This window comes from Manis javanica, chromosome 14, assembly GCF_040802235.1.
Source record: "Manis javanica isolate MJ-LG chromosome 14, MJ_LKY, whole genome shotgun sequence".
NCBI lineage: Eukaryota > Metazoa > Chordata > Mammalia > Pholidota > Manidae > Manis > Manis javanica.
Genome location: NC_133169.1, coordinates 9,023,682 through 9,046,539, shown reverse-complemented (window position 1 = coordinate 9,046,539; position 22,858 = coordinate 9,023,682). Strand labels below are relative to the sequence as shown.

The 22,858-nt window shown below is 36.2% G+C and overlaps 1 protein-coding gene across 3 annotated transcripts in view; it reads right to left on the bottom strand.

The window, feature by feature from the left end:
- FCRL5 (Fc receptor like 5) overlaps nt 1–14,772 on the bottom strand; it is a 37,432-nt gene extending 22,660 nt beyond the window's left edge. For 2 of the 3 annotated variants that reach the window (XM_073221291.1, XM_073221293.1), the window contains exons 1-2: nt 14,577–14,771; nt 437–457 (exon numbers count right to left, since the gene is read on the bottom strand). In XM_073221291.1, the coding sequence (XP_073077392.1) occupies nt 437–457; nt 14,577–14,607 (52 nt within the window). In that variant the 5' untranslated portion in view covers nt 14,608–14,771. Of the gene's footprint in view, nt 1–436; nt 458–14,576 lie in introns of all 3 variants that reach the window. The other variant, XM_073221292.1, reaches the window with a different exon arrangement.
- Nucleotides 14,773–22,858: the final 8,086 nt, after the last annotated feature.

Genomic DNA, 22,858 nt, shown 5'->3' with positions numbered 1-22,858 from the left:
TTCTTTGATGTTCTGCTCTTTACACATTTCCTGGATGATTTTACTCCTAACATGGTAGAAAATTCAATATTCCTGTGGGTATTTCCACAGGGTGATGTTTTCAGAGGATTTTTCCTGGCTTGCTGATTGGAGAACACCCTATCCCAAGTCCTCCATATCTGTCAAGGAGTTGATGTCCTGACTGGCTAGCTGGGATCCATTTGCAATAGGAGTAAGTGCTGGGACTAGCAAAGGTCTGGAGTTGTTTACACATTTACCACTTCTTTCAGGAAGGGGCAGAGAGTGACAGTGTAGCTATCCTGGTCCTTGGGCCTTGCTGGCCTCAGCAAGAAAACAGGAGATATCAGAGATCTTCAGAGAGTCAAAGCAAATGTTTCATACTTACTAGGGACACACTCTTACTGAGAGACAGTGGAGAACAAAAGAAAGAACTTACCAAATTGTCCACTGATAGGAGCTGCAAAAAAAATAAAGAGGCAGAGATGAGCACAGAGTGGGATTCTTTGGCTTTTCAAAAGCCTGTTTTATTTTTTTCCCATCCACTTATTATTTCTTTCATTAAAAATTATTTTTAAAAATTTAATAGTCATTTGTCAAATGTCTATATATACTAGTCATCAGGTTTGGGCTTATAACATGAATAAAAAGTGATTATTTACTACCAAGAAGTTGATTGGTAGGGGAAATAGAAATATGAAACAAAATAATTATAATACAGGGTATAAATGCAGTAACAGAAATGCACATGGGGTTTCTTGAGGGCAGAAGGGCCAGCCATTCCAGGGTATAGGGTGTGAGTGTGTGGTGTAGAGGGTGGGTAGAACATGAATGCTACCTGAGGAAGTGATGCTTGAGAATATTGTAAATGAGAACATAGGAGTCAGCCAGGCAAAGGTGTTTTGTGTGGCAAGAGATGATGGGGAGGGAAATCTAGGTGGAAAGGACACAGAAGTGGAGAAATAGCATTGGTATTCAGGAGTTGAGAGGCATTATGGAGGTTGCAAGTGTGGCAGAAATCAGATTCGTGACGCTGTAGGGCCCAAGTCAAGAGTGGTAAGTAGCTATGATTTTATTATGAAGGCAATGGAAAACCATGGAAAGGTTTCAAGTAGGAGAATGACAAGATTAGAAATTTTAACTCAGGTGGAGCATTTGGTCAGTGCGTAGACTTTAGTGAGACCAGATATGAAGTAGAGAGCCCTGGTTAGAAGTCAGGGCAAGAGATAATGATGTTTAATTTTCTTTAGACTGTTTATCCAAAATTATCTTAATTATTTGCTTGTTTACTTTGTTTACTTTCCCTTCACTAGCTAGAAGATCTGTGAGAGCAGGGACTTTTCATGTTCATGATCTATCCCCCAGGACCTATAACACTGTCTGTCACATAAGAGATATTCCATTAAGATTTATTGAATATTTATTTATTGAGTCATGAATTAATTAAAGAATTAGGTCAGTAAGCAGAGTAAATAGGAGGATACAATAAATGGATAGTGGGAAGACAGAAGAGGCAAAATTGACAAGTTTATAAATTGATCAGACATTTCATAGAAGGGACAGATTTGGTTTATCATTCAACAGAAATGTTTGAAGTGCTGCCCCTTGCCAGGGGCTGGACAAGACAACAGAAATCAAGCAGTGAGTGAGTTATCATCCTTCTTTACATGGGGCTGATGGAGGAGTAATGCAAATCTGTATGTTTTATAGAGAACAATGGATTATTTGCCTTTTCCTAAATAACATGGTCAACATGGATTTTGTTCTGTTTTAAATGTAGCCAATATTCTTCTGAGTGTTTTTTATGTGGCAGACATTCACATGTATTAGTTAACATAATTTTGTCAATATCCCTATGAGGTAAGTTCTGTGAGTAGTCCCATTGTATAGACCAGTAAGTGGTTAAGTAGCTAGGAGGTATCAGAATGGAGTTTTGAACCCATTTGTTGGATCCTACCCTATTTGACCCCAAAGCACTGGCCATTACCCTATCCTGCCCCTCTGTGTTCGTGCCACACTGGGATGTGCTTCATATTTCTGGAGTGTTTCATGCAGCTTCCAACTGTGGGTTCCTTTTCCCTTGCATTGTGCCCTGTGCCATCCATCCCCTCTCCAGCTCTTACTCTCCATCTGTTTCATGAAGTCATTACCAGCTACCTGGCGTATAGTTTATTTGCTTGCATCATCATTGGTAACTTTGCCCAGGTAATTATTTAACTAGAATCTTGCTACATAGATATTTCTTGTACATTGACTTTGTTAGAGGCCCTTTTATATCATGAGCTTCCTGAACACAGAAATGCTGACTGACTTCCATGGTTTCCCATCATTCCCAGCACCTAATGCAGTACTATGTATTAATGTTACTGAAAAACCTGTTAAACAAACAAATAAATATATTTCATTGTAGTATTTTCAACTTTGGCAAAAACCAACCAGTTTGTATGATGAATTGGCAGAGACATAAACCACCCACAGGCACGACTACAATGTCATGGGCCAGGAGAGACATGAGCAAGGTGGAGGAATAGGTTGTCTCCAGCCTGTGCCCCCCACAAACTAGTCTGTAAATATTGGAAGAGGTTTATTCTTCTAAAGACAGACACCAATACAAAGCTACACAGGTCATGAATAGGCAGGCAAACATGACATTGTCAATGTACACCAATAAAGCCCTATAACTGACCCTAAAGAAATGGAGATACATGAACTTGAAAAGAATTAAAAATAATAGTCTTAAAGAAGCTCAGTGAGTTATAAAAGAACACAGACACCTAAATGAAATCAGGAAAAAATATAGATACATGAGGAGTTTAATGAAGAAATAAAAGAAATAAAAAGCAGAAATCTTGGAGCTAAAGAATATAATGAACTGAAAAAAGAATTCAATAGGAACCTTCAAAAGCATAATTGATCATGCAGGAGAAAGAATCAGCACACTCAAAAACAGGTCATTTGAAATTATCCAGAGGAACAGAAACAAGAAAAGAATGAAAAAGAGTAAAGAAAGCTTAAGTGACTTATAAGACACCATTAAATGAACCAATGTACATATTACTGGAGTCTCAGAAGAAGCAGATAATATGGGAAGATTATTTTAAAGAAGTAATGACAGGAAACTCCCCAAATTTGAGGAGGGAAATGTACATGCAGATCCATGATCCCCAAAGAACCTCAGATAGTCAGAAGATCAGAGAGTCTAAGCCAAGACAAATTATAATGAAAATTTTCAAAAGTGTAAGACAAAGAGAATTTTGAAATTAGTAAGAGAAAAATGACTCATTAAGCAGTCTCATGCAAAGGAACCTCCCTAAGACTAACAGTGGATTTCTTCAGAAAGAGTGCAGATTAGGAGAGAGTAGGATGATATATTTGAAAGAAAAAGAAAGAAAGAGAAAAAAAAGAAAGAAAGAAAGAAAGAAAGAGAGGAAGGAAGGAAGAAAGAAAGAGAGGAAGGAAGGAAGGAAAGATGGAAGGGAAGAAGGGAAAGAAAGAAAGAAAGGAAGGAAGGAATGAAGGAAGAAAGGAAGAAAGAAAGAAAAGAAAAGAAATCCTGCCAACCAAAAATACTATACTTGACGGTTTATTTGGGATTATTCTTGTTTCTTTAGATAGGCCTGTACTGCTATGTACTTTCCTCTTAGAACTGCCTTCACTACATCCCACAGATTTTTGGGCTGTTGAGTTTCTGTTTTCACTTGTCTCCATGTATTGCTTGATTTCTGTTTTAATTTGGTGGTTGATCCATTGATTATTTAGAAGCATATTGTTTAGCCTCAATTTGTTTGTAGGCTTTTTTGTTCTCTTTATGTAATTTATTTTTAGTTTCATACCACTGTGGTCTGAGATGATGCTTGATACAATTTCAGTCTTTTTTAATTTATTGAGGCTCTTTTTGTGGCTTAGTATATGATCTATTCTGGGAAACATTCCATGTACACTTGAGAAAAATACCACTCACATCAATAGACAAATCAACCAGACAGAAAATAAGTAAGGAAACAAAGGCACTGAACAATACATTAGATCAGATAGACTTAGCAGATATCTACAGAACACTCCACCACAAGCAGCAGGATAATTGGTAATTAATTGGTCTACTACCTTTATGGTGGGTTTATTTTCACTGATGAAAGCTATTTGGCCTTAGGAACATTTCCATCTACAACAGTCCTTTTAATATATCCTGGAGGGATGGCTTAGTGGTGGTGAATTCCTTCAACTTTTGTTTATCCAAAAATTGTTTAATCCCTACTTCAAATTTAAATGATAATCTTGTGGGATAAAGGATTCTTGGTTGGAGGTCCTTCTGTTTCATTACATTAAATATATCATGCCACTCCCTTCTGGCCTATAAAGTTTCTGCTGAGAAGTCTGCTGATAGCCTAATGGGATTTCCATTATAAGTAATCTTTTGTCTCTCTCTCTGGCTGCTTTCAATAATCTCTCCTTATCCTTGATCTTTGTCATTTTAATTATTATATGTCTTGCTATTATCTTCCTGGGGTTCCTTTTGTTAGGGGCTCTCTGTGCTTCCATGTCCTAAGTGTCTTTTTCCTTCCCCAGATTGGGGATGTTTTCAACAATCATTTCTGCAGAGTCTTTCTATCCCTTTGTCTCTCTTTTCTCCTTCTGGTATTCCTATTATGTGAATATTGCTCTCCATTTGGAATGGTTACACAGCTCTCTTATTCTTCTTTCATTCCTAGAGATCATTTTTTCTCTCTGTTCTTCAGCTTCATTGCGTTCCTGTTCCCTAGTTTGCATTTCATTGACAGTTTCTTTTACCTGCAATAATCTACTCTTAAATCCCTTCATTGTATGTTTCATTTCAGATACTGTATTCTTCAGCTCTTAGTGGCTTTTTTTCAGGTCTTCTATCTCTTTGTTGAAGCCCTCCCTGAGATCTCGAATATTTTTCTGTAGATCTGTGAGCATGTTCACGACTTTTACTTTGAAATCTTTATCAAGAAGATTGGGGATCTCCATTTTATTTAGGCCTCTTTCTGGTGTCTTGTCTTGTAGTTTTGTTTGGAACATATTCCTCTGTCTCCTCATTTTTTCAGGGTTTCTGTGTTTGTTCCTTTGTATTAGATGGCTCTGCTATGCTTCCTGGCTTATGCAGTACTCGCTTTATGAAGGAGGCGTCCTTTCATGCCCAGACACTCAAGACTCTTACTCTCCAGTGCAGGAGCACCAGCTGTTGGTATACAGTGAGCAGGGCCACCTTTTGTTTGTCTTCTGTAGTGTTCTGAGTCTGGGCCAACAGTTTGCTTCAGCCACACTTTTGTGATCAGCACGGAAGTCTCTTCTGTGATCACTGTGGGTAGGGCCACCCTCCACCTGGCCTGCAGCAATGACAGAGCTGCAGGATTAATAGGGTGAGTGGGCTGATGTGCGGCTCTGCACTTTTGTGATCAGCACAGAAGTCTCTTCTGTGATCACAGCACTGGGCTTGGACACCCATGGGGAGTAAGGAGCTCTTGGTGTTGGCTCCTTGCAGATACCTCCCCAGTTGGGCTGAAATGGAGCAGGAAAAGTTGGGAGAATCTCCTTCCACCTGCCAGGCAGCAAAGTCTGATGCTGCTCTTGGGCCAAGTGGATTGTCTGCCAGCAGTATGTGCAGAGAGGAACTTTGGGGCTGCATTGCTGGCGAGGGTGATATAGTGTTTGGGGCTCCTGAGAGTGCCTGACCTGTTGGCCCAAGGGAGGGCTGAGGAGATATCATCCACCTACTCTTTCTCCTGATAAAGTTCCATCCAACACTTGCCCCTCTGATACCCCTCCTGCTGCTGGGAAGTCTTTCAAACTGCATGCTTTGCTTTTGTCTCAGGGGGACTGGTGAAGCATGCCTGTTCTCCACAAATGGCTGGGATCTCAGCCTTGCTGAGTATTCCACCTGTCCTTGGTGTCCAGGCCTGCTAATGACCAGAACCCCGTATAATGTGGGCTCGTGCTCCTGGAGCAGACCTCCGGGGCCAGGCGTTCAGGGATCCTGAGCTCCTACTCCCTCTCTGCTCCATTCCTCTTTCTCCCACCTGTTGGCTGGGGTTGGGGGAGGGCTTGGGTTCCATTCGGTCAGGGCTTTTCCACTTTTCTGTGAGGTCTTCTCTTCTTCCCCAGATGTAGGTTGTCTGTTCTTCAATCTTTGGGTCTTTTTCATGTTTAGCTGTATTTGCTGTATTTTCATGTTTTATGTATTTTGGGGAGGAGGTTTCTGCCTTGCCTTCCTACTCCACTATCTTTTTTCTCCAAGAATCTCTTGTTCATTGTTTTATGACTGTCTTATCATTCCTTTTTCCTCTCCTATTGTCTTCCTTTGTGATTTGATGATTTTTTATAATAGTTTGCTTTGATCACTCTCTTTTTAATCTTTTGTGTACTTACTATAGTTTTTCCCTTTGTGATTACCATGAGGCCTATATAAAACATCTTATAGTTATAATAGCCGATTTAAGCTATTTATTTCAATCACATATAAAATCTCTACACTTTTACTCCCCTCCCACATTTTGTAGATACCTACATGTCAGAATTTACATATTTTTTATACTATGTATACATTAGAAAATTATTTTAGTTATGGTCATTTTTAATATTTTTGTCTTCTAAAACTTTTATACTGGAATTAAAAGTAATTTGCATACCACCATACAGTATGCTATGCTCTGAATGTGTACCGCCCAAATTCATGTGTTAAAAGTCTGATCCATAAGGTGATAGTATTAGGAGATGGGCCTTTTGGAGATGATGGAGGTCAAAGCCCTCATGAATGAGATTAGTGCCCTTATGAAATAGGCCAGAGAGAGCTCTCTCACCCCTGTGCCATGTGAGGTCAGTGAGAAGATGACTTTCTATGATGACATAGGCCTTCACCAGAGATGAATCTACTGGTGGCTTGATACAAGACTTTTCAGCCTCCAGAACTGTGAGAAAATATTGTTTATAGACTGCTACTATAGTATTTTTGACACAGCAGAACTAATGGACTAAGACACAGTATTAAAGTATTCTGAATTTGACTATATGCTTACCATTACCATTGAGTTTTATGCTTTTGTGTGTTTTCATGTTGCTAATTAGCATCCTTTCATTTCAAGTTGAAGAACTCCTTTTAGCTTTTCTTGTAAGGCAGGTCTAGCGGTGGTTGACTCATCCAGCTTTTGTTTGTTATTTTTCCTCCCTCCTTCCCTCCCTCCCTCCTTTCTCTCTTTCTCTCTTTCTCTCTTTCTTTCCTTTCTCTCTTTCTCTTCTCTTTCTCTCTTTCTCTCTTTCTCTCTTTCTCTCTTTCTTTCTTCTTCCTATCATATGTCAATATATTGGACAACCTAGAAGAAGTGGACAACTTTCTAGAGAAATACAACTTTCTAAGACTGACCTAGGAAGAAACACAAAAACTGAACAGACCAATTACCACAATGAAATCAAATTGATAATCAAAAAACTCCCCAAAAACAAAACCTCAGGTACAGATGGCTTCATATCTGAATTCTACCAAACATTTACAGAAGAGCTAATAACCATCCTTTATAAAGTATTCCAAAAAGTAGAAGAGGAGGGAATAGTTCCAAACTCATTCTATGAGGTCAGCAACACTCTAATACCAAAACAAGACAAAAACACCACAAAAAATGAAAATTATAGACCAATATCCCTGATGAACATAAATGCAAAAATCCTCAACAAAATATTAGCAAACCAAATTGAAAAATGTATCAGAAGATCATCCATCATGACCCAAGTGGGAGTTATTCTAGGTATGCAAGGATGGTACAATATCCATAAATCAGTCAATGTCATACATCACATGGTCATCTCAATATATGCTGAAAAAGCATTTGACAAAATTTAACATCCATTCATGATACAAACTCTTAACAAAATGTGTATGGGGGTATGTACCTCAACATAATAAAGGCCACATATGAAAAACCCACAGCCAACATCATTCTTAACAGGAAAAAGCTGAAAGCCTTTCCTCTGAGATTAGGAATAAGGCAAGGATCCCCATTCTCATTACTTGTGTTCAACATAGTACTGGAGGTCCTAGCCATGGCAGACAACACAAAGATAAAATGCACCCAAATTGGTAAGGAAGAAATTAAGCTGTCACTATTTGCAGATGACATATTATACACAGAAAACCCTAAAGACTCCACCAAAAATCTATTAGAACTGATAACTGAATTCAGCAAAGTTGCAGGATACAAAATTAATATACAGAAATCTGTTGCATTCCTATATAATAACAACAAAGTGCATAAAGAAGAACCAAGAAAACAACTCCATTTACAACTGCATCAAAAAGAATAAAATACCTAGGAATAAACCTAACCAAGGAGGTGAAAAACCTTTACTCTGAAAATTATGACACTGATGAAAGAAATTAATGAAGGCACCAATAAATGGAAATATATCCTGTGCTCAGGGATAGGAAGAATTAATATTGTCAAAAGGGCCATCCTGCCCAAAGCAATATATAGATTCAATGCAATCCCTATCAAAATACCAATAGCATTCCTCAACAAACTAGAATAAATAGTTCTAAAATTCATATGGAACCACAGAAGACCCTGAATAGCCAAAGCAATCCTTAAAAAGAACAAAGCTATGGGGATTATGCTCCCTGACTTCAAGCTCTGCTACAAAGCTACAATAATCAAAACAATTTTGTACTGGCACAAGAACAGACCCATTGATCAATGGAACAGAATATAGAGACCAGATATAAACCTATGCATACATGATCAAGTAAGATATGATAAAGGAGCCATGGATATACAATGGCAAAACAACAACTGTTGTTGCCAAAACTGGGCAGCTACATGTAAGAGAATGAAACTGGATTATTGTCTAACTTCATACACAAAAGTAAACTTGAAATGAATCAAGGACCTGAATGTAAGTCATAAAACTATAAAACTCTTAGAAGAAAACATAGGCAAAAATGTCTTTAATATAAGCATGAGAAATTTTTTCCTGGACACAACTCCTTGGGCAAAGGAAACAAAATAAAATATGGACAAGTGGGACTACATCAAACTAAAAAGCTTCTGTACAGCAAATGATACCATCAGCAGAACAAAAAGGCATTCCACAGTAAGGGAGAATACATTTGTAAATGACTTATAAGATAAAGGGTTAACATCCAAAATATATAAAGAAGTCAATTGCCTCAACATCCAAAAATAAAGAACCCAATTAAAAAATGGGTAGAGGACCTGAAAAGTCACTTCTCCAGAGAGGAAATACAAATGGCCCAGAGGCACATGATAAGATGCTCTGTATCACTTATCATCCAGGAAATGAAAATTAAAACCACAATGAGATATCATTTCACACCAGTTAGGATGTCCACTATCCAAAAGACAAAAAATAACTAATGCTGGAGGGGAACCCTCCTCCACTGTTGGTGGGAATGTCATGTGGTGCAACCTCTGTGGAAAGCAATATGGAGGTTTCTCAAAAAACTAAAAATAGAAATATCATTTGACTCAGTAATCTCACTCCTAGGAATTTACCTGAAGAAAACAAAATCCATGATTCAAAAAGATATATGCATTCCTATGTTTATTGCTGCACTATTTGCAGTAGCCAAGGTATGGAAGTGACCTAAGTGTTCATCAGTAGATGAATGGATAATGAAGAGATGGTACATATACACAGTGGAATATTATTCAGCTATAAAAAGAAAAGAAATCTTCCTATTTGCAACAATGTAAATGGATCTGGAGGGGGTTGTGCTCTGTGAAATACACCAGGCAGAGAAAGACAAATAGCATATGATTTCACTTATTTGTGGAATATAAAAACAAAACAAAACAGGAGGAACAAAGTAGTAGAAGACCCATAGGCACTGAGAAGTGACTTGTGGTTACCAAGGGGAAGGAGTTGGGGTGAGTTGAGGGAGAGGGTGAAGGGGGTAAAGGGGCACAATAATTCATAACACAATATAAGTTGGTCATGGGGACAATAGTACAGCATGAAGAATATAGTCACTGATCTATCATATCTTACTAAGTTGATAGATAGTAACCACACTAGAGGGAGTGAGGATTTAATAATATAGGTAACTGTTGAACTACTGTGTTGTATATTGAAACCAACATAAGATTGTGTATCATGATACTTTAATAAAAAAAGAAAAGCATGAACAAAATGGCAACAGTAAGTCTAACAATAGCTACTTTTAATATAAAAGGATTAAATTTTCTAATAAAAAGCATAGAGTGGTTCAATGGATTAAAAATATCAATTACATGCTGCTTATAAGAGATTCACTTTAAGGACACATTTAGGCTAAAAATGAAGGTGTTGAAAAAGATATTCCATGTAAATGGTAACTAAAAGAGAGCAGGGGGAACTCTACTTTTGTGAAAAAAAGATTTTAAGTCAAAAGCTGTAGTAAGAGAAAAGAAAAACATTATATAATGATAAAGGGAACAATTCAAGAGGATACAACAACCATAATATATATGCATTCCGTATGACAGCAACTAAATATAGAAAACAAATATTAACAGAACTGAAATGAGATATAGATAATACACTAATAGTAGGGGACTTCAATATTCCACTTTCAACAATTGGTAGATCATTTGCAGAAAATCAATAGGGAAATAGCAGACTTGAACAACACTATAGACCAAGTAGTGTATATTTCTAGTATATCCACCAAATGAACATATATAGAATATTTTAACCTATAGTTGTACAATACACATTCTTCTTAAGTGAATATGGACTGTTCTCCAGGGTAGATCATATGTTAGGTCACAAAACAAGTCTTAACAAATTTAAGAAGATTGAAATCATGTCAAGTGTATTTTCTGATCCAATGATATGAAACTAGGAATTAATAACAGGATGAAAATTAGAATATTAACAAATAAATGAAAACTAAGCAGCACACTCCTGAACAACCAGTTGGTCAAAGAAAAAATCAAAAGGAAAATCAGAAAATACATTGAGAGAAATGAAAATGGAAACACAATACTAAAACTGATGCGACATAGCAAAAGCAATTCTAAGAGAGAAGTTAATAGTGATAAATGTCTACATTAAGAAAAAAGAAAATTTTCAAACCTAACTTTATACCTCAAAGATTTAGGAAAAGAAGACCAAGATTAATAGGAGAAAGGGAATAATAAAGATAAGAGTAGAAATAAATGAAATAGAGAATAAAAAGCAGTAGAAAGATCAACAAAACTAAAAGCTGATTTTTTAAAAGATAAACTAAATTGACAAATCTTTAGCTAGACTAAGAAAAAAAGAGAGCAGGCTCAAAATCAGAAATTAAAGAGGAGACATTACAACTGATAATCACAGAAGTGGAAACAATCGAAGAGACTATTATTAATATTATACACCAGAAAACTGAATAACAAAGGAAATGCTAGGACCAGTTGACTTTACTTGTGAATTCTACCAAACATTTAAAGGACTTACTCCCCCCTTCTCAAACTCTTCCACAAAAATGAAGAAGAATACTCACAAACACACTGTGCAAAATTAGCCAAACAAGTATACTGCAGGAAAACAAAATTGCAGGCCACTAACCCTAAAACAAAATACTACCAAACCGCCTTCAATGGTATATTGAAAGGATCATGTGGCATTTATTCCTAGGATGAAAGGATGACCCAACATATGCAAGTCAATAAATGTGATACATCACTTAAACAGATGAAGGATAAAAATCATGATCGTTTCAACAGATGCATTGAAAAATTTGACAAAATTCAACACACTTTCATGATAAAAATCTCAACAAATTAGGCATAGAAGGAAATTATCTCAACCTAGTAAAGGCCATATATGACAAACCTACAGCTAACATCATACTCAATGGTAAAAAGCTCAAAGCTTTTCCTCTAAGACCAGGAACAGGAAAAAATGCTCACTCTAGCTACATCTATTCAACATAGCATGGAAGTCCTAGCTAGAGTGATTAGGCAAGTAAAATATATCAAAGGCATTAAAGTCAGAAAAGAAGATGTAAAATTATCTCTGTTTGCAGATGATATGATCTTATATACAAAAAACCTATAAAGACTATCAAAACACTGTTAGAACTAAGAAATTTAGTAAAGTTGCAGGACACACAATCAATATGCAAAAATTAGTTGCATTTCTGTACACTAACAATGAACTGTTTGATAAAGGAATTAGGAAAACAGTCCCAATTATGAGAGCATCAAAAATAGTAAGATATTTAGGAGTAAATTTAACCAAGGAAGTGAATATCTCTAGACTGGAAACTACAAAACATTATTCAAAGAAATTGAAGAAGACACAAATAAATGGAAGCTATATGTGTTCATAGTTGGAAGAATTAATACATTTTAAAATGTCCATATTATATGAAGCAATCTGCAGATTTAATGCAAGCTCTATCAAAATTGCATTAGCATTTTTCACAGAAATAGAAAAGAAATCCCAAAATTCATATAGAGCTACAAAATACTCAAAAAGCCATAGCAATACTGAGCAAGAACAAAACTAGAGACATCATCTTCCTGACTTCAAACTCTATTACAAAGCTATAGTAATCAAAACTGGCATGAAAACAGGCATACAGAAAAATGGAACAGAACAGAGAGCCCAGAAATAAGTAGACATAATTACAGTTGGCTGGTCTTCAAAAAGGGTACCAAGAACACACAGTGGGAAAAGGAAATGGGCTGGGAAAACAGTATCTAGATGAAGAGAAAGAAAATTAGATCTTTTCATCTCACTATATAAAAAAATCAACTCAAAATATATTAATGACTTAAATATAAGACCTGAAACTGTAGAACTACTAGAAGAAAACATAGCGAAGAAGCTTCTTGGCATTGGTCTGGGACATGATTTTTTTCTTTTTGTTTTGATATGGTCCCAAAATCAGAGGCAACCAAAGCAACCCAGACTAATGGACTTACACCCAAGGAAAAAGCTTTTGTACAGCAAGGGAAAAAATAGCATGAAGAAGTAAGCTATGAAATGGGAGGAAATATTTGCAGACTATCTATTCACTAAGGGGTTAAAATATCTCACATGTATAAGGAAGTCCAACAAATCAACAGCAAGAAAACAAATCACTTCATTAAAAAACAGGTAAGGACCTGATAGAAGACGTACAACTGGCCAACAAGTACATGAAAAGATGCTCAACATCCCTAATCATCAGGAAATGCAAATCAAAACCACAACAAGATACCACCTCACACGTTAGAATGGCTATTACCAAAAAGACAAGAAATGAGAAGTGTTGGCTGGGATGCAGAGAAAAGGGAACCCTTATATACTGTTGGTGGGAAAGTAAAATGGTACAGCCACTGTGCAAAATAATATGGAGTTTTCTTTAAAAATTAAAAAATAAAACTATCATACGACCCAGCAATCCCACTTCCTTTGGGTACATATCCAAAGGAAATGAAATCGGTATCTCAGAGAGATATCTATATTCCCGTGTTCATTCAGCAACACTCACAGTCTAAGTGTCTATCAACTGATGAATTGATAAAGAAAATGTGCCTCATATATGCAATGGAATATTATTTAGCCTTAAGTGAAGAAGGAAAGCCTGCCATTATGACAACATAGGTGAACCCAGAGGGCATAATGCTAAGAGAAATAAGCCAGACAAAGACAAGCAAATACTGCATGATCTCAGTTATATGTGGAATCTAAAACACTTAAACTCACAGAAACAGAAATGGCATTTTCCAGGTGATGTGTGTGTGTGGGGGGGGGGGTGGCGGGGAGCCAGGGAGATGTTGGTCAAATGAAACAAACTTTCAGTTATGAGATGAATGTACAGCAGATCTAATGTATAGCATGGTGACTATAGTTAATAGTTGTCTACTTGAAATTTGCAAGGACAGTAGATCCTGAATATTCTTACCACACTCTCACACAAAAGATAACTATGAGATGTAATAGAAATGTTATTTCGTTTGATTGTGGTAACTATTTCATAATATGTGTATGTCAAAATATCACCTTGTATATCTTAAACACACAATTTTTATTTGCCAGTTATATTTCAGTAAACCTAGGGGATAGAAGTAGGTTTTTCCCTCGTCTTGCTCACTTCCCCCTCCGCGTCCCTGTTTTCTCTTCCCTCTCCTTGTGTTATCTACCAATCGCTGCTGTGGTTTGCACTTGTGAGCAGACGCAAGAGACATGTTTCATGTTAGAAACCTTACCCTCCCGCACCCAGGCTTGCTATACAAGGAATAAATACATCTCCTTTGCACAAAGGAAAGTAAAGCAGTATGAACAAGCAAGCATAATATATTTTCTGAACTTCATGAAGTAATATTTATTGTAGAAAAAAAATGAATAGACCCTTAACCCTTGTGGTCATTGTGATTTCCTGCCCTGTAAGGTTGAAGATTTATTTCAGCTCTGACCATTCCTTCAGCCTCAGGGGAGGAACCCCTGAGCTGTGTAGTAAATCCTGAGAACACGGTACCCTGAGCAGGGAAGGATCTCTGAGCAGGGGCTGAGCCCCAAACAAAGGGTCATGGCCATCGTGGGGAGAAAGGTTGTCCCTACCCCACCCAGGACCCTTGTCGAGCCAGTCTACTCACCCAGGACCAGCAGTGATATCCACGGCAGCATGAAGACCTCCTTCCCAGGGCTGAGACTGAAAGAGAAGTTTTCTCAGGAATAGTATTTTGGTTTAGATCTGAGAGGAGCGCATTGTCATGCTAGTCCCGAGGAACATGTCTGAGAAATTGCGTTTTCAAAGAGCAGGATGCAGTAGTGAATTAGAACACCGGAAGTGGAAGTATTCATCTTTGACTACTAATCAAAGTTTCCTGCCCTACGATCACAATGAAAAAAATACATGTAAGGGTTTAAAAAAAGCACATGCCCTTGACCCCACATTTTTACTGCTGGGAAATTACCTTAAGGAAAATACTTGAAGATAGTTCTCAAATAATGTTTATTGTAGCATCATTCATAACTGCCAAAATGCAGGAAGCAACAGAAAAAATCACGAATATGGGACTGTTGAAGACTATTCTAATACATCTACACAACGACATGCAATGTGGTCATTAAGATTAAGGTAACCCTGCACACAGAAGGCCAGACGACCCTGATTAATGTGAAGATAAAAAACAGAATATATAACATACACACACACACACACACATGTATGTATATAAACTGCTATACTTTTTTTTCCCTAGAAAGTAGACCTAAAAAAGTAGTTACCTTTGAGGATCTGTGGATGGTAAGGAGATATATATTTTATGTCTTTCTATACTGTTTAATTTTTTAAAAATCATGATGTAAATGTGTTGCTTTAATTGCTTCTTTAAAGTCAAGTTTCATCCTGTCATACTGGTCAACAAAGATCCCCCAAGACATCAGCTGCCGTGAGGAATAACATTTCTTCCTTTCCAATAATTTTTCCTACCCTGTTTTCTTGGCCCACACCTTGGTCTTCTTAAGGGCATATTTCATTTCACACCTGCAAATGCGTATTACCTTACATGTATCCTGCTACATCCTACCTACTGACAAGACAAAGCACATAAGGATAAATAGAGATTAATCCATCTCAGTTCAGCAGGAAGACCTCAATAGGAACAAAGAGTATTTTTGTGCTTTTGGAGCTAATACAAATAGCACTGCTATGAATGTTTTCTGGTGTGCATGCATTTCTATGGGGTATGTACCTGGGAGTAGAATTCCTGGCTCATGTAGTTTGCCTATTTTCAGTTTAGAAGGTTCTGCTAAATTATTTTCCAGAGTGGTTGTGCTAATTCACACCCTATCAACCACGGTGTGAGAGGTTTCACTGCTCTATAATCCTTACTGATATTGGTATTACAGTTTTGTAAATTTTAGCCATTCTTCTGGGATTATTCTCAATGTGGTTTTAATTTTCATGTCCCTGATGAATCATGCATTTGAACATGTTTTCCTATTTTAATTGGTGATTTAAATAGTCTTTTTTATGTGAAATGTCTGTTCAAATGCTTCCCTATTTTTCTGTTGGTTTTCTGTCTTTGTCATTCTATTTTGTGGTTCTCTCAAACCCTGGGTATGGATCCTTTTTCAGAGATACATATATAGCAAATATCTTCTGTCAATATTTTCACTGTTTGATAGTGCCTTTTGATGAACCACCACATTCTAACTTTGCTATAGTCCAATTTATCAATCTTTTCTTTTATGGTTCTGTCCCTAAGTTGTTTTCTAGAATCTTATATATATATATATATATATATATATATATATATATATATATATATGCATAGAGAACAAGAGAGAGATTGGAACTAATTTTGTGTGTAAGTAAAGGTTTATATCCCTTTATAGATACCCAATTTACCCAGCCCTAATATTTATTGAAAATCCATTCTTTCCACAGTACAGTGCAATTTCACCTTTGTCATAAAACCAAAAAATCATGTGGGTCTGATTCTGGAAACTCTTTTCTGTTCCAGTTGTTCTGTTCTAATTATTATTGCTTTATACAAGTTTTATTATCTAATAGTTTAACTCATACACTGTTTTTCTTCAAAAATGTTTGGTTCTTTGTGTTTTTCTATGCACTTAAAAATAATTTGTCAATTCCTACTCCCATCCTCTCAAAAAAAAACTATTGGATTTTTAATAATTGGAATTGCATTGAATCTATAAGTTAATTTATATAAATTAATATAGATTAACTCTTCCAATCCATTAACATGGCATATCTCTCCATTTGCAAAGATCAGCTTGAATTTCTCACAAGAAGTTTCTAGTTACTCAGGTTAGGTTTATTCCTGAGTATTTAACATGTTTTTGATGCTACTGTGATATCATTAAACTTTTTTTCTAAGTATTTATTGTTGGTGTATAGTTACAATTTTTTCCTGATTTTCTGTTAATTACCCAGGGAATTATATTAAAGTTTCCCACTATAGTTGTGAATTTGTCTATTTCTTCTTTCATTTTTGTCCATTTTTGGTTGTATATTGTGGCCTTATTTTATGAGATGCATACACACTTAGAACTGTTCTTTACTTAGTAGCTTGGCACACCATTATTGTTTCTCTTTGTATGTATGTTTCTTACCTGAGAACCACAGTGGAGGAGTTTCACCAACATTTGGACCTGATTTAGGTGACTGTATACTTTACATCTGAATTTGATACTGTGATTGGAGAAATCTTTGGGGGTTTCTGGAACTGTTTTTTTTTTTTCATACGAGAGGGATATAAATATTTGTCACTAGAGGGTGGACTGTCTCTTGAGATGGCCACTCATAATGCTTCTCATATCTGTATGTGCACACTGCTTGTCCCACCAAGAAATAAATTCCATATCCCTTACCCTTGAATCTACCAGGCCTTGTGACTTGCTTTGACCAGTAGAATGTGTCAGAAGTAAAGCTGTACAAATGTTGAGACTGGCCTCTAAGAGGCCTGGCAATGTTTTTATTATCTTGAAGCCCTGGAATATCAGGTAAGAAGTGCACTGCCCTGCTGGGAAGAGTCCCAACCAGCCCCGGCTGTATCAGCCCCCCTAGGTAAGTCATCAGCCATATGAATCAAGCCATCTTGAATGTTTCCACCCCAGTTGCATTCTTGGTGAATTTCAGCTACATGAGTGATCCCAGTTAACCCAGGTGCTCAGTTGACTAGGACAACTCATAGAATCATTGTTCATTTAAGCCACCACATTTTGGGATGGTTTGTTATGCAGCAATGGATAACAGATTGGCTTATTATATCTTAGGAGTTTTATTTTTATCATTAAGTAATAATCCATTTATCCTAAATAATGCTTTTGTCTTAAAGTTTATTTTTTATTATTAGATCAAACATGTTAATCATATCATTCACATTTATATATCTTTTACTAATTTTAGTCTACCTTAGATCTTGATTTATTTTATGACCCAGCTTCTGCTTTATTAAGCATGTATGGTCTAATTTTACTTTATTCTTTCCAATTTTTATAATGTTTTATTTCTCTTGGATGTTATTCACTGGCTAGTTCTATGTGGCAGACATATTCTGCTTATTGAAATACCCAAATGTTCCACATTTCCCTGTTCCTGTATAGTAGAGGGCTGTGTGACTAGATGTGTCCCATAGGCTGTGAAAGTGGTATATGCTTTTTCCAGACTGAAATATACAAGAGTAGGTGTGCAATGTCCGTTCACCACTTCCCTTCCTTCAGGAACCAAATAGTCCTTGTGTTCCAGATAGTGTGGTGCAAAATGGTGAAGCCTCTGTGAGCATCACCATTTCGGATTTCTGAGGGACTGAAACCAGGTCTGCTACTAACTCATGTTGGACATGTAACTTGATTTAAAACTAAAGTTCTGTGTGTTGAATCACTCAATTTTTGTTACCACAGTATAAACTATCACCTCCTGATTGAAGCATACTTACTACCAGAACAATTCTAAGTTACTGTGCTTTTGTCCAGCATTACTGGAAACTACTTTAGTGTTGTTCATTAAATGTAAATCTGACTTTTGGCTTAAGATGCATAATTGGCATCATATTAAGGAAGGTTTCTTCAATTTTTTTGGTGTGTACTCCAGCACCATTTAAATAGATTTGGGATTACTTATTTTTGGAAAGTCAGAAAAATTTAGCTGTGAAACTATCATATACTGATGTTTTTTAAATTCCTTGGCAACTGTCTAAATTTCTGTTATGATAATTTATCTGTTTATATTTCCTTAATTATTCCAGGACAATTCTAGTTTTTATTTCTTGGTATTTATTTATTTATTTCAAAATAATCAGCTTAGATTTAATTAGAGTTCTTCTTGTTTTCTAATTTATAAATTTCTGCTTTTCTTAGGTGTATTTTTGTTTTTCTAAATTCTTAAGTTGAATGTTTTTCTATTTTTGTTTTTTCCTATTTAGTAGTATGAGTATTCAAGGCTATGAATTTAACTCTGTGCTTTAGCCATATTCTGCAGATTCTGATGCAGTCTTTTCATTGTAGCATGTTCTAGATGGTTTACAATTTCAGTTTTTATTTCCTCTTTGAAACAGGATTTTTTCACAGTTTTCAAATATCTAGATGGTAGATTTCTCTTTTTGAAAATCTATGGTAGATTTTAGTTTTGCTATTAGTAATGGTGTGTTATTGATCATTTTACTTTATCCAAGAATATGTTGTGTGTGTATATATATATATATATGTATATATATATATATATATGTATATTTATTTATTTTTTTAATTTTTAATTTTTTTAATTTTTTAATTTTGGTATCATTGTTGTGTAAATATTTTACTTTCTGGAGTTTATTGAGATTTTCTCTGTGAACTAATATTGTCTTTTTTGTTGTTGTTGTTAAGTACTGCATAGGCCTTTAAAAAGAAGTTGTATTCTTTATCTTCAGGATAGAAAGTTTTCCATATATTTATTATACCCAGTTTATTAAATATGTAAGTAGATCATCTTACTAATTTTTAGTCAATTTATAAATTGTAAAATTATATGGTCTGATAAATAGAAATTCATAATCAATTTTTGTTGCAGATTTTAGTTTTTATCATTATATAGTGGCTTTTTTTTGGTCCAATATAACACTTTTTTTAGTTTGAATTAGTTATTAATTTAATACATATTTATTAATTAGATATTAGCTATATTTCATATTAATGTCTGGATTTGTGTTCTTGTTTGTCTGCCTGTATGTTTTACCTTACCTTTTAGATCACTTTGCTTTAGAATTATTTCTTGCACATAATACATGCAAAAACCTAGTGGTTTTTATTTTTAGATTCTAACTTTGTCTATTTCCTTTATAAAATTATTTATCACATTTATATGTTTATATTACACATATGTTGGTCTTAACTCTGTCATCTAATTTCATGTTATTGAACTTTCTCTTTTAATTACTTCATTTTCTTTTGATTCCTGGTCTGTAGTTTCCTTTAAAGGCATATCACATTGCTCAAATTTTGAAAGGGCCATATTTTCTATTTAGTTCCCTTAGCAGTTAGTCTTGTAACTCTCTTTCTCTATTTAACAATATCTATTTATTTGTTGCTAAGATAATAAAGAAATCAGCCTACTTTTACTTTTTCCCATGTTTTCATTTTCACTTTTTGATTTTTATTAGCAATATCATTTTTATATCTTCAGACTTTCTGCCAAGTTATACAACCATAATTCTCACAATTGCTTAATGTTCTTGCTGTGTTTAAATGCACTGAATACTCATCACCAGTTCTAAGTTATATTTTGTCGTGAGGGTTTATGGGTGCTAAAGTCACTGAGTTCTTGAATGTTAAAAAAATATTTGTCCTCATTTTTATCCTTAAAAGATACGTGGGTTTAAAATTCTTGGGTTAAGCTTTTTTTTGTGTGAATCATTGGTCTGTGGTCACCTTGTTTCAAATGCAGCTGTGGATAAGTCTGAAGACCGCGTTTTCCCCTTCCATGTGACCTGACCCTTCCCTGTTTGCCCAGAGGAATTCTTTCTTTACCTCTGAACTGAAGTCACTTTCCCCAATTATGCCTTTTCTGCATGCTCTTTTCTATTATATCTTCAAATGTTTTTCATTTGCATTTATTCTACTGGCTTCATTCAGAATGCCATTTATGGGTATATTAGATCTTTTATCTATCACTAATATTAATTATTTTCCCTGTAATAATTTTAATCCTTTGTTTATTCCTATTTTATTTTGCTTAGTGTTCTCAAATCTATCTTTCATCAGTCAGTATGTTTTAGCAGTTTTTATTCCTTTATTTTTCTGTTTTTAATATGGTTTATTTTCCTCTTCCATTTCTTAAGCTTTTTAAGAGTTCTTTTTTTTTAATCTAATTTTTTACTTCAGTCTTCTTCTGTTCTCTCCTTCTATTGTTCAATCTCAGACTGTCTATTATATAAAAAGAGAAATTTAAAAAAATTCCTTTGATATCATGGAGAAGAGATTATTGATTTTGTTTTCCTTTGACTTACTGGTGTGGCTCTTTCCGGCTATACTCTTTACCAGAATTACTCTCATATATTTGCCTGAATCCCACGCTAGTTACATTTTAATTGTAGCTTATATTTGGATGAGGGTCCTACTTTCTTAGCTGTCTTTTAACTTAAGAGCAGTGTATGAAATGATCAGGGGATGTGAACTGGGGCAGTAGACAGCTTAAATTTAGGGATTTTGCTTTAGGATATTTCCTCACCATCTCTACCATGTTCTCTGTCTTGGGGATAAAGAGCAGGTCTTCCTGGCTTGCAGTGAATGCCTGTCTTTCATAGGATTTCCGTATGGTGAGTTAGCATGTACTTCTCTTCAGCTGCCAACACTTCCACCTGTAGGACCACTACAGCCCCCATCTCTTCCTTTGTCTGTGTAGTGCCACATTCAGCCCTACTCTCCCTGCCCTTTGAAAGGTTCAGTGGGACTCCGGGGTGCTTCTGCAGCCTCCATGCTCCCCAAGTCTTGCTTTCCGAGTAAGGGGTCACTTCCTGAATGTTTGGACCTTCAGGGTTTTGCCACTTATTTTGGAGAATTTGGAGCTCTTTTTGGAGGTGTGCGTAGGTGTTTATGTTCACTGTCAGCTTCTCTCTTCCCCTGGTTTGGTTTTGATTATGAATTTTGAATTTCATTGCGGTTAGAAGCTGTTTTTCATAGTTTGTGAGTTGGGGATGTGGCTTTTTGAAAGTTTCATTGACGATGGGGTTTCTTTTTTTCAGGGTTTTTTTTTTTTGTCGTTTATGGTTGGTCTTAGAAAATAAAATGTGCTGGATACGCTTTTATTCTGAACTCAAAGAGACCCTTATCCTAAGAGCTCCCATATATGGGGCGCTCATTGAAATACAGCGTCACACCAGGTCCTTTCTATATATTACCTTATTCAATCTTTGCATCAACACTGGAACAGTTAAACAGTGAAATAGTCCAGGTGATGTTCCGCCAAAAGGGTATTAATATCTTCCTTTTGCAAATGGGGAAAACTCAAGACTCAAAGAAATTAAGTACCTGTAAGCCCAAAGACTCACAGACAGTTAAACGGGAGCCAGGACTGGAACCTGAGTCTCTCTGAGCACAGGCTTAACAAACGCAGTGCACTTGACAATCACTGACATTCGAACAGGGGTCTGGATCCAACACTGTGCCAGCTGGAACAGCAGCAGTTTCCATGGTTAAGTGATTATGTTTCAAGAGAAATTACTAAGGGCCTATTCTGGGTCCCTAGTGGCAGGAAATGGAAACTGGGTGTTCTGAAGTTTATAAATAAACACTGGACTATTTATAACATGTGCATATCAAACGCCGAAGGTCTTTGGAGGACAAACAGGGGGACATATTTGAAGTGGGGGATTAACCACAGTAATCTCCTAATCATGGGATGGGGCTGGCAGTAGCTGTCAGGGTTATGTCAATCCATCTGAAAATTGGTGGAACCTCCCGGATGCTCTGGCCTGGGCGGGGAGAGAGTTTATGAAGTGAAGAGGGAGTCTTGCAGTGGAAACAAACCTGGACAAAAGGGAGATTTAATTTCTTAAATGTTACTAAAGGGGTCATTTTCGTGAGGGAAAATCTAACAGGCATCGTTGTGTCACAGCAGAGAGGTGAAGAGGCCGAGGCTCTGTCACCAGAGAGAGCAGGGCTCTGGCACCTGCCAAGTGGAAGACTTTGAGCAAATCACTAAACTTGATTCCAGGTTTCTTCATCTTTAAAAAAGAGACCCCACCACTCATCTCATGATGGGCGTGGATGTCAAAGGAGACGCTGTAAGCTCAGCATATTCAAAACCCAGTGTGGCACCCAACTCTGTTGCCCTTTCAAAGTTCTTTTAACTTTCTGCACTCCAACCTTTCTACCAAACTGCCTTTCCTTGTGGTGATGAACGTGAATGTATATATATTTAATTACTCTA